This window comes from Coccinella septempunctata, chromosome 5 (genome assembly GCF_907165205.1).
Source record: "Coccinella septempunctata chromosome 5, icCocSept1.1, whole genome shotgun sequence".
Lineage (NCBI taxonomy): Eukaryota > Metazoa > Arthropoda > Insecta > Coleoptera > Coccinellidae > Coccinella > Coccinella septempunctata.
Genome location: NC_058193.1, coordinates 25,005,354 through 25,027,925, shown reverse-complemented (window position 1 = coordinate 25,027,925; position 22,572 = coordinate 25,005,354). Strand labels below are relative to the sequence as shown.

The following is a 22,572-nucleotide window of genomic DNA, read 5'->3' as shown; positions in this document are numbered from 1 at the left end:
TCATCATCATAATGAATAATGCTAGACTTTGAACAATTAAGGAGAAAAATATAACAGTTTTCAGCGCAGAATGATGAGAGCACAAACTGAGATCGTGGGATTATGATCTGTTGCACGAAAATAGATTGATAATATACATTTCGATTGACTCAGGCAATACATAAAAATATAATTTTGATCACTTTGAGGGTGTCTTTCCATAATCCCTCGAAGGATGTAATCCAAAAGTCAGCAAAAGCTTTGTTGTATTAAGGCGATAAAATCCGAATTTAGGCCGCTAGAATATGGGGTGTTGTATATTTACCAGATCCAGATCAATAATCTGATAGAAATTCAAATGAGCTATAAGTGCTACCTACGTGATCTGATTATATAAACATTTCGGTAGAATAAGATAGAGTTATAGGTCATCATTTTTTTCGACTTTCAAAATAGCAGTGATTGCAAAGTTTTTCATGACTTGTATGGGTACCAAAGTCTTGAAAACCTTTCAAGATCCATAACAGTTAATGTAATTGCAGGAAAGATAGTGACAGTAAAATTTTTTTCAATACACTGCAAACAGATTGAATTGATCGGATGAGGACCTCATATATTTTTTTTCTTGAAAGATTACTCATATGTTGCGAATAGGGTCATTCCTTTTGATTTTAATGGAGGGAAATCTCTTCGACTTCTCCATACATATATTGAAAGAGAAGATTATTTGAAAAACATACCACCAAATTAATCTCTTTATTTAATAAGTTTCTCCAGTAATCACCTGGATATTTTTTTCTAGTTTATTTTACAAAAGATCATATTTTGCAATGATTCATAAAAAACATGTTTCAGGGTCAACTTTCTTCATTATTTTTCATAATAGGCCCCATACATAACAAAGGATTCTACAGAGTACTGTACGATTTGTGTGAAAAGTCTTCATTCACATAGTAAAGAGCAGGGCTGAAATTAATGGATTCGTAAATTTCACCAGCCTGAGAATACACTGTCTCCAGTTTTTCCTTTCCCATGTTGTTTATTCTAACCGTAGGAAATATCCTTGGCCTCTGCAGATATTCAGTAGGACATTGATCGATGCATGGTATAGAAAATTCCTCAACCGACTCATATACTTTGGGCGTCAAATATCCGTCACTCCAACTAATCAAAGAAGGCGGATATTTTGGTTGATCGTAATTCTGGTTCATGTCATTGTCTTTTTTGGTATCCTCTCTCTCTACTATAATCACATTTTCTTTGCCGTATATTAGGTATGGATTATTCTTAACATAAGTAAAAATGCCACAGACGGAGAACACCAGAATGACAATAATAGCGGTGGATGCACCCATTACAACTGGAAGCTTATGGTCGTTGTCAATCCAACTTCGCTTTCCCCATTCTTGGGGAACGGTTAATGATTGACAATCTTTTGGAGACACTGTATACTGTGTCGCTTTCATTATACATACAGTGTAAGTCTGGTCATGTTCTAGGTTTTCCACCTTGAAATTATCTTCTAGATCTGATAAACAGAAAATCCACCCTGCACTATTCATAAAGATTAGAACCAAGTCGTTTTCTAGGATCTTATCTATAGATACCATGTACTTAGGCTCATCTCCCACTTGCGTGAAGGCAAATCTGAAGTGTTTTCGACCCAAAATGATGAATTTGGGGATATCAGTTTCATCTTTCTTGAACGAAGCAAGGGAACGGTTTGCTGGAATGCACTGTGTTGGATCATAGTTGTCAGGAGTTGTGTGAGCTGTTGGTTGACCTGCACTACTTGACTCAGTCGTTATTGTCGAAGTAGTCCCTGGATTAGTGGTTAAAGAAGAAGTAGAGCCACAAAAAGAAAAAGTACTCAAATCCACACATTCGTTATGCAAGCAACATGTCAGGTTCCCTACGAAAGCAGTTTTATATATCTCGTAGAAATCCTGAAACCATTCAAAATCGCAAGTGCAATCAAACTTATTATCAGAAAGATATATTTTAACGGTTGGGTCCATGATAGAATCGAAAATCTTCATCGGAAGTTTTGTGAGTTGGGTTGCTTGCATATAAATTTGAATTGGATGTATTCCTCTGAAGACGTTTGGGTCTAGTCCACCGCTCAAATCACTACTCTGGAGATAAAGAGACTTCAGTTCTGGAAGTTTCGAAAAAGAATCAGCTAATAGTTTTCCGAAAACGTTTCTTTCTAGATCCAAAATTTCCAGTTTCTCCAGAGAAAAGCTAGGTTCTCCTCCTGTGAGGTTTCTCAGTACTTTTGGGCTCAATGTGCAATCTAAAATCTGTATACTCGATAATGAAAGTGTTTCTCCGAATACTTCCTCCTCTCCAGAAAGGATTTGACATCCAGGGCCCTCGATAGAAAGACTCGACAAAGATTTTGCTCCTGCAAGACTCTTTCTATTGAGTCTGAAGTCTCCAGGTGATATTAAATGAAGTTCTGTGAGATTCTGGAATGATGATCCTTCGAATGAACCGGCTTTTATTTCGACCACAGAAGTGTTTTTGATGGTTAAGGAATTGATGTTTACATTTATTTTATTCAACCACTGCGATTGCATGACTTCTTCAGGATCTTCTATCTCAAGGAAGGTGAGAGATAACGCGTTCGTATAACTGATCTGAAAAATGGAAAAGCTGGTAAAAATCTTCACAAAAATATTGATTCAATGTACAGGGTTCGCCACCTAAAACTCCCCAGGCCCATTACTTGGTCAATTTTGGTATAATTTAACAAATGTCAAATCGTAGATCATCATAAAGTCTTTCGAAACAACTGAGTTCGATTTTTTCTTCAAGATAGCGTTGCAAAATGATCATAAATTGAATATTGGTTTTTTTTTTGGACACTCCATACTAAAACAAGTTTTATCCTTCATTGTGGAACTCTATCGTTGGGAAAGACTTCATGGGGCATGGGAAGTTTTGGGTGAAGGGCCTTGTATAAGAATCATGTTGTGTATGGTACAAACGGGGAAACTTGAAACTATCATTGCGCTTGGAAAAACAAGCAAACTCTTTGAATGATAATCTTAAGCAATACAAAAAACCCAAGATACAGTCTAGGATAATAAAATCGAAGCTCAATGCATATACGTTCACTGATTTTTTCAGAAACCAGTGAACGTAGTTTTCCGAAATAAAATTAATTTGATTCGTTTGATGAAAATTTCCATGCTTCTATATTTAGTAAATTCAAAAGAAAAATTAAAGATTCATGTCGATATCAGAAAGGTGAATAATTGCAGCTTTACTTCATTTCAAGACAAAAAAGAATATAATTTTTATATATAAGCAGGGAGCTCACCTGGTCAAACAGCACATTAATTTCTTCCTGTACATCATCCATCACTGAAGGGTAAATTTTTTTACACACAATTGTTTTATCGTCATAGTTACAAAATTTTTCCCTGAATGAGAATAATTCGAAATTTCTTGTTAAACTGGATGATTGCCCAGTGTTGTCCTCCGGCAACTCTTCATAATTCTTCGTTTGTACACTCACGAGAAATATTATCATCATCAAGAGGAAAAAGAAAATTCCCACAATACCCGATATGTTTCTGCTATCTCGTATGTAATAACATAAGCCATAGTTGTGTTCTTTAAATGACCTGAAAAATTAAGGATAGCATTCATGACATTTCAATTTCAATTTTTCAACTGGTGCTAACAACAAAACAATATAAGAACAATAGATATAAAATTATTAGAATATCTTTGTGTTAATCGCTGGCATCACTTCTTGTGATCTGAATCCATCCAGGAATGTCTCTAGAGAAATATGGGAATATGAAAAAATTTGTGGCCGAAATCTGAATAAAATATTCACTGGGTTGAGCTATTCAACCATTACACTTGTTTCTAATAATCTTCAGATTATTCAGGTATAGGTGAATAAGGTGCTTAATACCTTTACCTACCGCCTATGAAGATGCTATGTTAAATAAACCATCCTAGTGAAACTATTGTAATTTTGAAATGTCGGATTTTTCACAATTTCGATTAACTCAATATTTCTATTTCATATTGGAAATAAATATAGGTAGAAGCTTTATGACCTCGAATCTTTTGGAGAAAATTCTCTGACCGATTATTAATACGAATAAAAAGGAATAAGCACAATTCGAATATTCATTCCCTCTAAAGACAATAGAAAGGGTTGGAAAGTATGAGATAGCTCTTCTCTAAGTTCATCTTCTTTTTATATTCAGGAAATCAAGACAAATTCGTTGTTTCGTTTAGGGATACCTAATTGATAACGCATAAAAAAATACATTCACCTTACATTTACCCCTACATAGAAACTATACAGTCTAAAATAGGACTTTGTTGAAAGAATTAAATAGGATTGGGAGTGGAACTAAGAGCCAACCTCTCGAAAAGTGTTCGATTCTGTTGCTATAGGACTATTTATTTGAAATAATGACAGTATCGAAAATTAAACCTATAAGAACTTTTGCCAAAAGGTAATTTAACAGATCACGGATCAGTGTATCAAAGTTTTATCACACATAGATTAACAGGATTCAGATTATCACTGTTGAATCATTAGGTTATATCGTGAGAGGAATCAAAAAGAGTTGAATATCAATTGACTTCCAAAATTCAAACCAAGTGACTTCACTTTAGAATCTTCTTGAACGGTAGCGACACAAAGAAAATAGTGAAATGAAGTATATTATGATAGATTGTGATACCCAGAGTAATTATAAGATATGATAAGAAGAAGGATATTCATTTGAAACACATTCAAATGGACAAAAACTGGGGCAGTACGTGGAACTCACCACTTTTTGGTTTTCTTTTTAGCCGTATTGAATCTGTGCACTTGGTAGCAATTAAATAGCATCTTATTCAGTCCTGATTGCACATTTCGTCATAAGTATTCGACGAAAATAATCAGGATTCGGTTGTGTTGTGCCATATGTTCATCCTTAGTCCTTATCGATAAATCCTGTTAGATAATTTGATTCATTATCAATCCGCATTAGCATTCATTTCTGGATGAGGCGATAAGGTAATTCACAGGTTCAATCCGTTCTTTTCTGAGAACGGATTAACATTTAATAAAAACGCATCCACCATTTCTTTAGATCTGGGTAAAGAGGTGTCAGCCAAATGGAAGAAATCAATACCGGAGGTTCATCTTAGGTTGATGTCGAGACTTTAATCTTGGTAAGCAACAGAAATAGTCATCCACCTGATTTTTTGATCTGGATATGAGGTGTCATCCATCGATCAATTTTCAATTATGTGGACTTCACCTTACTTTGATGTCACGACTCTGGTCCAAGTAACCACAGTAATATTATTGTAGGGATAGATGGTCATTTTGGTCGAATAAGCAGCTATGAAACTATCAGGTACTTTCTAAGAAGAGAGCTACTGGAATTTGAAATTTTCAAGGTAGGTCCAAGTGCGACGTTGACTGATAATAACTGATCAGAAGAATGAAAATGGCAGTTCTTATTGAATGTATTTTGCATTCAAAAACAAATTCACCATTCCCTCTGCAAACAGTACAAACATGCTTAAAAATTTTGATCGTAGTAGTATATCTTCTAATTATTGGTATTTTTTATATGTGCATTAGTTTTCGAGTAGTTTTTTTCAAATCTCAACTCATTTGAACAATTTTCGTCTTCAAACGAGGCATCTTATAGACGATCAAAAGTCTTGGGTAACAATTGAAAAAAGTATAGGAGGATAAAGTTTAATGTCGATTTTGGTCGAACTGCATGGTGGAGAAATACAGGGTGTCCCAAAACTAGTGAATCAAACGTCACACCACGATAGAGTAGACCAAATACTACTGAATGACACATATTAGTTCAGCGAAAATGTACCGTTTCAAAAATAATCAGAATTTTATGAAAATACCTAAAGTTGCCGATTTTCGAACTATTTTTTCAATCACAGGGCCAGTTTGTGACAAAGGATAGCGATTTTAAATCATATTAATTCTAGATTATTGTTTTATCACACCTAATAAAAATTATTCCAAGTAGTTAATCGAAAACTCAAGTAAATGTAAATTAAAACAATAGTTTTTTTCTACATAATTTTTACATAATAAACCCTCTCTATAGGGGTGATAATATGGGTGAAAAACGCTGTCCTTAATCACAAATTGGCCTTGGAAACGTTACATTTTCGCTCAACTAATGTTAGTGTCATTCGATAGTTTTTGATCTACTCTATCGTGGTGTGACGTTTGATTCACTAGTTTTGGGACACCCTGTAAACATATATTGATAATAATAAATATAGGTACTGAATCCATTCTCATCACATCTTCGTCAATTTTTGTATAATCAATTTCAAATAGAAAGGAAGTAATCTATAGGAGATTCTCAATTTTTGTACTCAACGTTCGATGGTTTTTCGGATATTTTAGTCTCATGTCTATGGAACCATAGTTTTTATTCCACCACACACTTGTATTTCAGACGCTCTTTCTTGAACTTTCAAAGAAAGAGTCTTTTTTTCGCAATTCGTGCTTGGAAAAGAGGAAAAGAGAACTGTAGAGTTGAAAGGGGGTCATAAAATTTCAAATCGAACAAAATCAGCGTAAACTTTCTCTTTATTTAAGTTTCACATTATACATAGAATATTACATTTCTGAAACATTGAATAGTATTAACTGGGATATATTATGACACAAAACACAACAGCCATTTTGTCAAAGATGAATATAACCTAACTCTGGATATTCAATGTAGTGCACAGTTATAACACCTACCAGAAATATCATATATGGTAAAATCGTAAAAATGTTACGCGATCGGACGTTTCCTACACGTTTTTATGTGATAACGACCTGACACTAGAATATTAGAAAAATATTAAATCTGATGGTTTCTTTGAGCTTGACATAAAAACGTGTAGCTCGGCAACGTCGCGATCAGATATGTCTTGAAATGGTCTGGCAACGCTGTCAGAGAGGACAGGGTTGCAATAAACTTCTTCACTAAAATATCTCTCGCTCGTCAAATTTTCATATTTTACTTCTTATAACCCTACAAAATATCTTTGACAATACGTGTACATATATTTTATCGCAGACATCGGAAAATGATATGTTAGATGATGGGGAAAATTTTTAATTTTCCCGGTAAAATCCCAAATTTTTCAATGGTAACCGCGCAAAGGTTTGGGAATTTGAAACCTGAATTCCAATCAGAATCTTCTCATTTTGAAATTCCCAGATGGCATTCGCACTCAATGAGATTTCAGGTTTTTATGCTGATATGTATGGTTAGTATGTCAGACCAATAATTGACATTCATATTCCTATCCAAAAATCTGTTCGAGTTATCAAAACAACCCACATTTACCCTCAAAAGGTGGAAGAATCTATTCTCTAGATGGTTAAGGTACGGGTAGAGCTATTTCAGTCACAATGAACATCGAATTTTTGCGTTACAATTGATCAGAAGGAATTTTACTATCACACTGTACTTAGTGCATAAATGAATGTACCAAACTCTGATCTATTACTTACCAATTATATAATATATATTAAATATAGGTACTTTAAATCTAATGATATGATTATATCAAGCTCACAAGTTTTGGCTGATGCAATTTAATTCAAAATCGGTACATCGCGTTCAGAAAATTCCCCTTAGAGAATTTCCCTGTCTCGTGAAACGTTCAGATACCGATGATCGAGAATTTCCCGATAATTTTTCCACCTACTTATTGCGGCACGTATGATATGGATAAATTTCAAGTATCCACCACGATATGTTACTCAAGCAGAATACTGCTTGTCCCAATATTAAGGCTTGGTGTGCGATATCAAATAAGGATTCAACATAAAAATCGTAAAATAATTAAATGACTCAGAATACATTCAGAAGAAAGACTCTACATCTAGCGTACATCAAGATAGATAGATAAATTGACAACTACTACAGGATATTGGGACATCAATGAAACGGTGGTACTCCTGAATCAGTCCAAAAGTTACCTCTTCATTCGAGAGAAAAATGAGGATGAAAACTGTCCAATACTTTTATATTGAAAAAGTTCCTTAACGTTTGTGACCTCATACTTTCATCTCGAAATGTTTGATATGTTTCGATATAAATTCTTCACATTCCAACTACACAGTCCAATATTGAACACTGAAAATTTGGAGAAATTTGAATTGATCTAGCTTAGAAAAGCGGTTTCTGGATATCTTTCGAAATAGAACAACTAAGAGAAACGTTTACATTACTTTTTATGCTACAGAGTAGAAATAAAATATCAAAGAACCTCATGACGTTCGTGAATAAAAAATATATTTACCTAATTTTTTGATCCTATCAGAAACTAACTACGGACTATATTCTACCATTACTCGAACTACAACAAAATTAAAATAGCCTGAAAATTTTCCTATAACACTTTTCGTGGTATAAGATCAAATTCAGAATATCCTTAAAGACTAATCGATTCTCTCCAAATCTTTCGTTAAAAGAATATCACGGTGCAAGCTAAAACACTTATGGTTATTGGCGCCATTAACTCAATTCTGGCTGATTTTCCATTGTTGTTCAGAGAATCGTAAGATTTGATTACACAGTTCATCTTTTCTAGGGGTAGAGACTGCAAACTGTACTCCCTTTGATCCTGAGAGTATAAACATACAGTCCTCTTTTTCTGCATCATCTCGTCATCCTTATCTTTCAGCCCCTTTATCCAATTTCTGTACCATTGAAGATCGCAGTCGCATATCAAAGGATTGTCTGAAAAATGTTGTTTCATGAGCAACATCAAGCTCCTATAAGAACATTGCTTACCCATCAAATCGATCACTCGGAGTGTGTCCAAAACATTCTCCATAACTTCTTCTGGTACATGAAGAAGTTTGTTGTTTTGAAGATTCAATGTTTCCAGGGAATTCAAATTATCGAATGTCATTCCAGATAAGGTATTGATGCTGAAATTGTGAAAATTCATTATTATTATTTCATTGTTTTAGTGATATTCAGGCTGGAGTTTTGACCTAACTCTGATGACTATTGAGGTGATTTATTGAAATTTCATTTATACGAGTAATTGGGAGCCGATTCTAGATTTAGAGGAATAAGTGTTTCCATGCCTTTGACTCGTATCTTCATCGAATAATGTCTCAGATTCATTGTCTTAGAGTTTTTTTGACTGTAAAGACAGAGGCTTGCCTATGTCTACAAGGTTGAAATTACCATTTTTGAAGTGTCAAAAGCATTCCTCACATACGTATCATTTGGAACATTGTCACCATAAACTTTCACAATAATTCAATGCATTTCAGCTGTTTTTTTCTTCCAATTAAAGCAGAAAACTAAAGCCTCCAGCAAATTCTGTTTGATCAACACATAATCTAATATATTCAACATAGTAAAAAACAAGGAGTTTGTATAAAATTTAAAGAGATATGAACTGAATAATATGAAGTGATGTCTGACGTCCCTGAAACCACAAAAATTAGCTGCCATAACAGACTGAATTAATATGTTATCCCAATAATTAGAATACCTGATTATACTCTTCTAATTTTGTGTTTTATCTTCATTATATTTAAACATATTTTGTTCGATTTTGATCAGTTCTCTAATGATTTCACACTTCAAGATTAGAACTCTTGGCCTTAACAGCTATATCTTAAATACTTACTCATTTTTCTGAAGATTGAGGAATGTGATGGAGTCTCCGTAGCCAGCAAAAGCATCCTCGGAAATATAACTGATGTTGTTAGACCTTAAATCCAGATGACGCAACCTGTGCAGCCTCTTCAAGGCTTCAGTTGGGATCGTATGGATTTTGTTATCACCTAGTCGTAAATACTGCAAGTTTTCTGTGAAAAAAAAGAAAAATTGAGGTTCCATAGAGAAAAAGTTGTTCGAAGCAGAATAATCTTTTTGGGGTCTCTTAATTCACTCTCCCCCATGGATTATGAAGTTCCTGGCGCTGCTTCTGTGAACTATACGAGTGGGTAATAAACATGATGTTTTAAAAAACACTGCTTCCCGCTTTCACTGCTCGTCTTTAGCAAAATTTTCAAGATGAATTGTATATTGTGATTGACGGATATCATCCGAAATAAGGTTAATGCAATTATGAATATGGCAGAAGTAGACTAGAGGCATAAGTACACTATAGGCATAAGTAGACTATAGGCATAAGTAGACTATAGGCATAAGTAGACTATAGGCATAAGTAGACTATAGGCATAAGTTAAATAATTTGTCGCAGTAAGTGAAACTTTAGTATTTTTTGTGAAATTTATTCGGAATATGTAGTCAGTTGAACTCAAGATAGTGTTTCTATTTAGGTCTGTTAAGCCATCTGATTTGCAAGATTAAGCACTAAGAAAAATGATTTATTTATGAGTATGAGTTTTTACGACTACATGTGTTTTGCCAACTGGATTGACCATATAGTAGGTATATCAGATATAGAATTCTTACTTCTTAAGAAACTATAAAAAATATAACATGAATAAAAATAGTTATAAGTATTTGGCCATCAAAATTTTAGAGGTGATAGTTGTCTAGTTCATAAAATAATTTGTGACTGCTGCTTTGTAGTTGCGTATGAGCAGACACATTCTGGAGCCACTTTATGTATCCGAAGCACTATCGAACGAAACCATACCAGGAGTTTATACCACGAGAGTTTTTCGCCATCGTATGAGGCGTTAAGGTAGAAGTTACGAATATTACAATAGTTTCCACTTTCGTCGAAAAGACGGCAGCTTTTTTCAATTTCACCAGGATACGAATTGTAGCCAATGGCGAGACTTTTCGAGAAATTTTTTCATGTGGAAATTCATAGAAGAGATAATTTCACCTCGGAAAGTTAATAACAAGAATGAATATTTGTTCTTCAATAAAAAAAATTTTAATTTTTTGCTTCACTTGACGAATGAAAAAATTTCTGTTTTTCCAAGATGACGAACTGATTGAATTGAATTATAATGAAAGCCCCATATAATTTAGTGGTTTCTGACGTAAGATATTCATTTCCTCTTTTTGAACTAACCACTAAAACTTAATGTTGAACACGCACTGAGCTGGTGTGTTTCTGTCGATTGTAATCTGCAGCAGTGGCGTATCAATACGTAATACTGATGGTGTGGCCACCCTGTGAGCAGGCGGGGCAAAATCGATAAACACTTTTTCCAAGAAAAAATAATATTCTTCATTTAACATACGGTTTCATGGATCAATTTTTTTCAATCTTTGTTGAATGCTGTAGTGATTTTACGAAATGAAATATCACTTGAATGGATGAACATTTGGCTTCCTCTATAATTTTGATAGAAACCTAGATATTCTTAATCAAAACTCAAATGAAGATTTTTCGAGCACTTTGAGAAGAGAAAATGTTTCGAACTTGGAAAGGAGTACACTGAAGGTTTGAGTGGAGAAGAACGCTTTGAAGATATTAACGATGTCATACTCTGTGAAATGTAAAGATCGATTTGCAGGAACCCAAAGATGTTCTGTCATATTTATTCTGTTTGGTGTCAAAGCACAGCAACTTGGTCATTGCGTTCAAACCATTTTGAACGAAACTCGTGTCTGTGATGGAAGAAATAGTGACGGGTTCAATAATAAAAAAAAAACTTGAATGCGATGACTCTGAAACTTCTTGTCTTTTTATTTTCAAACAAATTTACCTTCCAATCCTTCGTAATTCATTCATAGTCTTTTTATCTTCGTAATGTGGTGAAGTATTTATAATTTCTGCACGTTATGTTTTCGAAAAGTAAATCCTTCGCGACAAGAAACCAATTCTTGTTCCAATGGGAAGAGTCGTCTCTTAATTACGCCGATGGAGATCATAAGCAATTTCCAATTCGAAACTTTTGCAGAGTTTGAGCAGAGAATCCTTTCTTCCTAGACTACACAATCTAACTTTCCTTCTTAGATCCGACAGACCGATACGAAAGTTTTATCGAGTTGGTGGAAAAACGAAATTTCCTGAGCTACGAAAACAAACATTGCATTAAGAATGTAATTCGTTCGTCGCTATTCCAAACTTCCCCAGTTGTCAAAGTGGGCAGAAATGAAGGGTGAGCTTTTTCGACTCGGTTGTGGGGTTCTACCAAGAATAAGGAAATATACGTAGGTTCACGAAGTTAGATGAGGAATTTCTGAACGTGACTTGCGGAGTAATGTTCCATCGATTTTCCGGTTTATTTCTGTTTTTGTGATACATATGGGGATGGCCTGTCTCCTGAAATCATTCAGCTTGGATGTTCAAGTCGTTGGATAATAAAGCCGATTGAGAATGTCAGTCGGCGATCAGAAAAGGGGAGATTCCTTGAATAATTTCAATGAAAAGAAGAGTCTCATAAACATGGGACCGCAAGAGATTCGTCTTTGAGATAGAGGGGTATTAAATTTATAATTTTTTTCAAGTTTTCCTCTTATAGTATCTACACATCACAAGATATTCAACTGAAATTTGGTAGATATATCATAATTATTGTTTAAGTTCACACCATGTGACATGTCAATTTCGATAGCAAATTTACAGGGGGATATTTTTATGCAAAACTATCCTTTGTTTTTCTCCAAAACTTGTTTTTTTTATGAGCCATTGTTAATTCGAAGAAATGTAAAAAGGAGCGTTATGTTATGCTAAACCACAGATTTGAAAAAAAATGTTTTGATTCTATCGAAATCCTTAGAATAATCTCCAAATAGTCATAAAAATTCAGTTAGTGACCTGTGCTGAATGAATTCATCGTTAGTTTTGACGCATCAAATTGAACTCGGTACATACATATTCTTAATAATGAATGTGTTTTCACAACTTGTTTTGATACCAATCCAAAAATTCAAGTTATTAGTAAAGTATTAAAGTTAATACCCTGCATTTTGAAAATGAATCGTTTACGATCCCATATTCATGGGACTTTTTTCTTAAATTACTTAAGGAATCTCCCCCCTTCGTTTGTATCTCCAATTTAGAAACAGTCTGTATAATAACGCTAAGGATTTGATGCAATTGAATCTAGTAAAAAATTGTGAATGTAACTCTTCTTATTCTTTCGCCCTCATTTATTAATTTTCTCCACTTCAATAATTTCCTTCAATTTCAATTCTTGTTATTATTTGTAGTAAAAAATTTTATATTTACAATTCGTTTTAGATTTTTATGTTTTTTTTAAGTTTATATTTTTTATATTTCTTCAATTGTGATAATTCATTCTTTTGATGAAGAAGACAAAGTGTAATAAAAAACCCGAAAGTACAGCTTGTCTAAGGAAATTTCATATTTCATCGTAGGCTTGGTATGTTTAAATTTAAAGATGGAGCAGGAGTCAAACTTTCGCTCTTCGTGAGGTGTTCTGGTGTTGCAGGGAAGCTGTCAGGTTTTAGCAACAATTCAGGTTTTTTTCTAACGACACCCTATAGAAGATTATATTCTATCTTCATTCCCTTATTAGGAGTCAGACTATATTCAACATTATCTAGCTTCTCAGTTAGCTTTTCTATATGCACGGTAAGCCTTTTCTTGTATGATCATTCGGTTGAAACTGGACAATCACCAAATTTTCAATTATTTGGATTGGCTAAATATTCGGAAATAATATTAGGTTTTTCTATCGCGACTGATAATAAAGTATATCGGATCAGAAAGATTATAACCTGAAAAATTGCTCCGAAAAAATTCTTCACGTACCTACTTCATGAAACTAAGGTAAACTGATAAATATCAGAAAATTCATTTCTTTCTGGTGTTTACTTACTCTCAAGCATTTATTGTTTCTCACACTGATTTTATCAATTTGAGAAAATGTTTAAGCTTCAAATACGAAATACCCGAATTGCTACATTGATTCAAGACACAACTGCACATTCAAGGATTTTCCAACCTTTTTTAAATAAGTATCTTCATGACAGACTCACCTAGTATCGAACACCTCTTGGAATGCGTAACTAGATTTTCTTGAAAATCTAACAATCAATAAATTCTGTGAACTTGATGCAGCGAGTCTGTATCATTAAAAATTCATTATGTATATTAATAGGTATGAGAGGAATATGGAAGTTTAGAATGGCTTGACCTATTAAATTTTCAAAGGTTTTCCCTTTTTCTTCATTATAGACGGTAACCAGTACTTTAAAATTTTGATGTATTATTAAAAACCTCATTTTAAGGGTTGGGGCTCAGATTGAGCCGATAATTATGGTCAGTTTGCTGTGACCTGAATAGGAATTTACGAATACTGAGTGTTGCTTTACGATATCAGAATATTTATTTTTAAGACTGTGATTAATGGTAAAAATTGTTATAGTACCTAGTTGTTTGATTTAAACATTGCAGATATTAATTCTCAGGGAAATACGACAAGTAATTGATACTTCCGAGAACCCTTAAAACATACAGGGTGTCCAAGAAGTCGATGTCAAGACGGAATTAGGTAACAGGTCAAGTCATAGGAGTCATCAGAAAAATATTGAAAAAATCTCCTGTATTTTTAAATTATATTGCACCTTCCTTTATTCAAGAAAATGTACATCCTGTGATGATTTTTCACTTTTTTAAATTTTATTTATCCTATGTTATCCCAAATAGTGCAGTAGTACAGTAGTCGAAATTGGACGAAATTGCAATTTTGAAGAATGGACAAAAAATTGGAGCAATTGGCTTAGAATTGAAGATTTAAGGTTACAGAAGCACTATTTGGGATAACATAGGAAAAACAAAATTTGAAGAAAGTAAACAACTTCAGTAAAAGGAATTCAAAAATTATCACAGGTTGTACAATTTCTCGAATAATAAAAAATGCAATATTATTCGAAAAATACACGACGAGATTTTTAAAAAAAATTTCTCATGACTACTATGACTCATCCCGTTAACTGATTATCTATATTCGATGATACTGTATTTTTTTTCAATGTGGGTAATCATGATTTCCCATTCACGAGTATAGCAGAATACATTTTTGTTATCTTTGGAGGTGCACAATTATTCATAAAATAATGAAGATAGATCTCGGTCTTTGCAGAGAAATGTTTCGACTTGTACCTACACATATTTGAAAAGAATATTCCTGAAGTCAACGAAAACACTTTTTTCCTTCAACGTTTTTTCTAATTCGGCCCGGTTGAAAAGACACAGGATATTAAAACTACATAAAAATCTGACAAACGATTCCATCGTATGAATGAATTTCGAAATAAAGATTTCTATTGATGTGATGAAAATTATCCGAACACAAAATTCCACACACATCTTAATTTTCTTCATTTTGACACTTAGGTGCATATCATAAGAATACCAGAAATTCAGAGCACCCAATTTTCAAGTACCCGAGTTGAAAATACTTCACCATTTTGGAAAATGAAAATATTCCTCATATTGTCTTGTATTATGTGCCGTTTTCGAGTGATGTGATATTCAAAAATACAAAATGTCTATTATATGAAATTCGAAGAATTGAGTATTTTGGCTGAAAGCAACTCTGTTTCAAAGATCAACAGATGTTTAGTGTCATAGATTTAGTTTGTTATTATGAAACAAATTTTGTTTTTCCATAATTCGCATAGCTCATTATGAAAACTTAAAATGGCTTTATCGTTTCATTGGAAAAAATGCTAGGGGAGAAAAGTGTTTCTTTCGACCTCGACTATTTAAATGTATGTATAACTTACGCTTCTATTATTCTCTTCAAAACCGATAAAAAAACATCACGAAGTATCATTCTCACTTCCTTAGAGTATAAATAATATAAAATATATTTATTTCAATTTGTTGAAATTGATGTATATGATGAATGAAAAAACTGGAAGCAGGTTCTAAGCCCCCATAACATTTCGAAGCATCTTCAAAGTTCACTTACATAAACATGTCAACATGATTTGTTTTTCGACAAAGTACTGATTTTGATAGAAGTAAAATCAACGTAGATATTCCTTACGAAAAGGGGGTAATAATTATTCCAGTTGATGGATATGGTTTGATCAAATACTTGAAACTTCAGAACCTTTCCAGAATCTCATTTTACTTCTGAAACATTTTTCGTTCAGATTCCATCTGAGGATCTCTTCAATGTCCCGTAATGACATTTTTTTAGCTGCTTAATTCATTTCCAGAAAGGAAATGGGAGACGGAAGTTATTTTCCTGCTGGGTCGATACTGAGCATCCGATAGCCCATTCTCTTTCAGCGTAAGACATCAGAAATTATAACAAAAACATCCTAAAACATTTGTTTTGAGACTTATTTTCATCTATCCCGGTGAAATTGAATATCCATTGGAGACTGAGATGGTTCGGTTAAATTTGCGGATGCAAAATAAGTAGTGCTTTGAATGAGGAAGTGAAATTGAAAATTTTGTGAGTATAAAAACTCATTTCTGATGAGAATAGCTCTTATGACAGAAATTAGAGCGAAACAGTTAATGAAAATTAACAACTAGTTACTAGAGTATCAATGTGTACGACCAAAATTGTAAAATGATTCCTGATGACAAATATTGTACGGTTAATACCTGGCTGATACTAAAAATTAGGACATTGATGTTACAATATGAACGAATTTTGAAATACTAAGAAATATCTAGAGGTTATTTGATTGAAAGTAACGGTATTGATGAAAACTATTCTCCAGAAACCAACGTAAATTTCCAGTTAGGAATGAAGTTTTTCGATAATTAATTCGAAAACTTTTATTGAAATAGTTATTATTTATGAGTGAGTATTGGTGAAATAAATATGTAATGATTGTTCAGTCCACTATCAAATTTGATTTTCATTTATATGGGCAGTGTTTTTTCTGCTCTGCTTCCTCATAATTGAAATTTTTTTTTTCCTAGAATCGAATGATTTCACCTTAAAAAATTTTCTTTACAAATCTTTCTGGAGTGCGGATTTTCTGTTAACGTAGAAATAAATAGGTGACAATTTGAATAGATAAACTCACCTTCTAATCCAGCAAAAGCTTCAGGATGAATCGTATCAATGTTGTTGCCATCTAATTCGAGGGAATTCAGAAGTGTAAGATGAGAGAATACTCTAGATGGAATTTCCTTCAGGCTATTATGCGCCAAACCGAGCGAATCCAAATTTTTCAGACCTGAAATGAATAAAACGGAGCAATTATTTCAGTTAAATTAATTTCCTAGAAATTAGCATGGCTGGTGCACTCGCCCCAACACTTCACACAAAATAATTCATGCCACTCCAGATTGGATGAATAAACATGAAAACAGACCTGTCCATTTGAAAGGGATTTTATTTGTTTTTCGTTAAGAATAACAAGGGACTCGGAGTTTTCGTTATATCACCGCTTTATTCCGAGTTGGGAATCGATGATATTTTTCATTATTTATGAGAAAACGTTCTTTTCCCCTGTCGATATACTTCGAATTATACCATAGTTTCGTATTTACCATTTCCCTTAATTTGACTCCGTTGAAATGCTTAGATTTTCGTGAATAATTCATGAATACTTTTTAGTAAATGAAAGAGCTTGCTGATTACGTACAACCAGTCAATTCGATCTCCATGTTGTAATTCTGGTTGGTCCCTATTTCATTTCTTTATTACTGAAAAAATTTGAAGAAAATTCTCGTATTCAAGCTGATCTATGAGCGGTTTCTATGCTCCACTTTGTATTCGATAAGCTCAATGAATCGATAACTTGTAATTTCAGTTGCGGAGGCCTGATCGGAGAAAAAACTACCAATAACCTTGAACTAAGCTCACCCGTCTACGACGGCGCACTATTTTAAGTTCTTGTTTAGAGGCATTTAACCTTACTTCAGTATATGTATTCAATTGATATGGCCGATAGTTGATGGAAATCTCAGATTAAAACAGATCATCACAATAGCATCTTCATGTGGGTGAAGGTAAGGGCGAAGATGCTATTTTGATGGCGAAACACGTGTCGTAATTTAAAAACTCATAGTGTGAAAATCATATATATAATCTGTTTTAAGGTAAGATTTTCATTTGTGAATGATTTCTAATGTGATTTTGAACGCCAGCGAACATTAGTAGTTAAATTTCCGTTACTTAAACCTTATTTTCCGATAGGCCTTATTATCCGCACCTATACCTACCTTACTTCAAACCAGATAACATTTTTCAGTGTTTATGAAATTTCAAAAACCAATGGAGTTTTTTAGATGATGAGTTTGACTACTCCACGAGAAAATACTTATACTCCATTCACAGTTATTTAAGCGGTCGTTTGGCCATGAAATAATTTTCCCAAGTTTTTGTAACTAGAACGGAGTAAGGTTGGGACTCATGAAATGTTGTTAATGTCATAACGCCGTTGCCACAACTAATATCAATTTTTATTACGAAAATGCCGAAAGTGATTTGAAAAAAAGAGACAGGGTTTCAGGAAGTTCTATTTAGAATTCAGGTCCGTTCATTCAAATAGTAATACCCTGATATTCTTCTAGCGAGCATATTCAATGTTAAAGAATTTATATTATGTTTCATCTGAATCTGAACGACTCATATTTCAGCTGAATGTTTCCACAATCAGAAAGATTGTGAATGATGAAGATGACAAAGAATTTCCTTCTATTGGCAGACCCAAAAAGTGGTGGCATTTGAGAATTTTATGTTTGGGTGAATTGATGCGAAACGTTACTACAGGATTTTCGATGAGTGTCATCGTAAAATAAGTTCACGAAAATTGGTTTTTTCTATTTTTCATTTGACTTGTCCTATACATTGTAAATGTCTTAAGGTACCAATATATATATATATATATATATATATATATATAGTCATTTTAACCCTTTTACCCATTGGGTGTAGGGTTAAGGTACCAATAAATTCCTAATTATTATTATTATATCAATGTATTAAGATGAACGGCCACGAATACGAGTCAATTGTCCAGTTAATTGTTTATTCATGTGAAATTTTTGTTCAAAGGTGAAGTTTATCTTGACTTGAAACTTCCTTCAATTCCTTCTACTTCCATTGATGCAAGATGATTTTTGTTGAAGAATTTAACATTCTTGTAATTATCTGTTAATTCCTTCTAGAGATATTCATTCCCAACAAATGCATCATATGCATTTCATCTTCGAGTTAATATTTTTGAAATCTACAACTGATGTAACGTATTCAAACTTTAGCCAAAGAAGATAACGAACATTGACTCTCCTCAAGCTAGTGCTTATTATGATATTATACTGATCTCTTGTATTTTCCATGCAAATAACTAGATTTGTTATGCCTTCAATCAGTTTGTATGAACTTCAACTATGTTCGTCACGTATTTTCCGAAGAGATTCGACATTGTGATAAAATACGTAATAACAGAATCTTTTACGTAGAACGGGCAACAGCGTCGATTTAAAACCCAAGAATTTTTTGACAAGAGTCATAACCCCACATATTCGTACTATGCAGAGCGAAATGTGCCAAATTTCCAAGGCCAACCGAGTGCTAAAATAAAAGTGAATGGAGTATAGGTCTGAGTTTATTTCCTTCAGAAGATTTTATGTTGAGTAAAATGAATAGTAAGGTGTGCATATGGCTGATATTGAGTTTCAATAACTCCTCTGCTCACCAATCAAAGCTATATGTATAGAGTCCTGTTTTGTGAAAGTAAAATCTCCAGTGAGGTCAAACCTCAATTCTCAATTTCTGGACAGCCATGCCACGAATATGACCCAAGGAATGCCAATTAAATCCTTTGTTAGTACCTTGGAGACAGTTTTTCATTTTCGTGAGAACGGCCGACGTGGAGATTACGTCATCTAATTCGTGCCTTGAACCTTTATAAGATCATCTGTTGCCCGCAGAGTATCCAGGGTCCAATTAGACGAAAGCTCGTTTTTCCACATATTGGAGTCAGCTGGCGAAATAGCACAAAGGACGACAAACCCAAATGATTGAATTTCGTGAAATGAAACTTCAACTAATTTTGGTACACATACGAATCAAGTTTATGTTCTATAGGAGCTGCATGACCTTGGCAATCCTTGGAAGAAATTATTAAATAAATAAATGAATAAATAAATATAAATAAATTTATTTGATCCTTTAAGACACAAACATGGTGTAAAGGACAGGTCAATACAAGAGAAAAATAAGAAAAAATAAATCACAAATATGAATTAAGGCACCTAAGAATCATTCACTTGAAAATATTATGAGATTACTTCAACATTCTTCATACAGAAACAAGTCCTGATTTTTTGAAAGAGAAATTAATCAGATTAATTTCGGGATAACGCGTTTGTTTTTGGACGTTCTTCAGAAATTGTTGCACGAAATGAACGAGTATTAATTTCACGACAGATCTCGAAATGAGTCATTTTCCAGAATTTGGGAATGAAGATCAAAAAACAAGGAAGTAATCGATCACTATCGACGTCCCAATTTCGAAATGATCGGCTGTGACTTTTCTGAATCAGAAGACGCCCAATCTAGACTACCATGATGTTGTATGTGACAGAATATTTACTTTACCTACAAACACCACTTCTTTGCTCCAGCAGAGCCTTTTACCTTTACGAAGTCTGATGCAAGAGTTCAGTCTCCCCAACTAAATAACAATAGGAGAATAATTATAAATCTACAGTACACGTAAATGACCCAGTATTGTACCTGACCTCTCAGGGTATATTTCTAAAGAAAAACATCAACGGAGTAATAGCGAAGGCATGAAATTATATTATGTATGAACTGGGGGTGTCATTCATCAAATCCATTGAATAATAACTGATCTGAAAAAAGCAAAATTAAGAATGAGTTAAGAAATGTTTTGTTTCTTGGAACGAAGTCAGAGATGAAATATTAATGTTTCCCGCAGGGGATGTGGAAGTATTGACATAAAAAAATTGTCGTTGAATATTCGAATAGAATATGATATACCAGTATAGGACAGGAGATTCGTCTAAGTAACAGATACTTTGCCAGTAGATTGTCTACTTTTAGCACATAATCTGATGACAACGGATTTCAAAAACAAATTTTGAAATGTTATATTATCCGCAACAAGGTCAAGGTTAAAATAATAATATATTGTGAACTGCAGAAGCTGAAAGGAAAGGTAGATGAAAGCTTTGAATATTCGAGTGGAAGAAGGATAATTCAGGATGGAAGATAAGGAGGTGGAGTCAGAATAGCATATTCGCATAATCGCTTTGAAAAGGTCAAGTATAAAATAAAAATATATTGTGAACTGCAGAAGCTGAAAGGAAAGGTAGATGAAAGCCTTGAATATTCGTAGGAAAGAAGGATAATCCAGGATGGGAGATAAGGAGGTGGAGTCAGAATAGCATATTCGCATAATCGCTTTGAAAAGGTCAAGTATAAAATAAAAATATATTGTGAACTGCAGAAGCTGAAAGGAAAGGTAGATGAAAGCCTTGAATATTCGTAGGAAAGAAGGATAATCCAGGATGGGAGATAAGGAGGTGGAGTCAGAATAGCATATTCGCATAATCGCTTTGAAAAAATGAAGATCATCCCAATGCAAAGAAGTCAAATATTTTCCAGTTCTCAGCCGCTTGTAAAACTCCCAAATGAAAATAAAACCTGGAGTTCCCATTTGGTTAACGAGTTTTGAAGTGGATCGTTAAATCCAACGCAATTAGAAACGGAAGTCGTTCCCCTAATGACCATAAATCTTTCGATTCCTTATCCTGGAGAACTTTCAGATGAAATGAATCCTGTTGAAGATGGTCCCCAACCGAAAAAATTCAACCAGGAGCGAAGGCACATATCAGAGCATTTGATAAGAATTCAGTGTTTGATATCCAATACCTCTTTTTTTTCAGAGATGGGTACAGCATTTACGTTCACCAATTACTTGGAGGAATCAAATAAATAGCATTTCTACCTTTGTGACTTTCATATAAAAAATTAATGTGATAATTTTCTTCCTCGAACTCTTTTTCCTTTTTGTTTTATTGTTGGGTAAACTCCAGATCGCATTGAAACTATTCTAAATTTATTAAGCTCAACAAATAGTTTTTTAGACAATAGGGAATACTCCTTCTGACGAAAATGATGTATTTTTTAGGAAATATCTTTGAAACGTCACATTTTGAAACTACCATTTCAACCGTTTCCCAAAAAAAATTATTTTAAGCAGTTAAAAATGAAAAATAAAAATGAGTATTTAAAGTTTAAAGCGTTTTGTGAGAATTGTACAAGCTGGCAACATCGACTGAAATATACCTTGATAATAAAGGACAACAAATGCATTATCTTGATGAGATAGACAAAGATGGCTGTCTATGAAGTCTGCGACGAACGAGGAAGGTCAAAAAATTTTATGGGATTTTTATGGCCGGTTGCAGTTGAAGCTAGCCAGTAACTAAGCGCCTGTAGATCAACAGCTGTTATTTTATAAACAAGCTGATCGGACATTGTTCCTTTCATTGTCTTGTATGCGCTGTTGCCAAATCGTAAACTCCGCACAAAGCGATTTAAATTTTAAAACCCCATATTTGAAGGATGATTTCGAATAGTTTCCGCGGTGAATTTGAAAAAATCATGAATGAAACTAATAATTATTCAGTTTAAACTTGCATATGCAGTGATAAACCAAATTGAGGAGAATTCCCCATTGCTTCATTTTCAAT

General features: G+C 33.6%; 2 protein-coding genes across 2 annotated transcripts in view; both read right to left on the bottom strand.

Annotated features, from left to right (window-relative positions):
* Positions 1–745: 745 nt before the first annotated feature.
* LOC123314165 lies at positions 746–4,931 on the bottom strand. The gene is made up of 3 exons (XM_044899287.1): positions 4,791–4,931; positions 3,308–3,614; positions 746–2,621 (listed from the first exon to the last, which is right to left on the bottom strand). Exons 1-3 carry the CDS (start codon positions 4,850–4,852, stop codon positions 888–890), a joined length of 2,103 nt encoding a protein of 700 aa, XP_044755222.1. The 5' UTR covers positions 4,853–4,931; the 3' UTR covers positions 746–887.
* Positions 4,932–6,568: 1,637 nt separating this feature from the next.
* Positions 6,569–22,572, bottom strand: part of LOC123313489 (insulin-like growth factor-binding protein complex acid labile subunit) — a 93,823-nt gene continuing 77,819 nt past the window's right edge. The window contains exons 6-9 of the mRNA XM_044898398.1: positions 16,923–17,075; positions 9,652–9,832; positions 8,796–8,935; positions 6,569–8,741 (exon numbers count right to left, since the gene is read on the bottom strand). Of these exons, the coding sequence (XP_044754333.1) occupies positions 8,467–8,741; positions 8,796–8,935; positions 9,652–9,832; positions 16,923–17,075 (749 nt within the window). The 3' untranslated portion in view covers positions 6,569–8,466. The remainder of the gene's footprint in view (positions 8,742–8,795; positions 8,936–9,651; positions 9,833–16,922; positions 17,076–22,572) is intronic.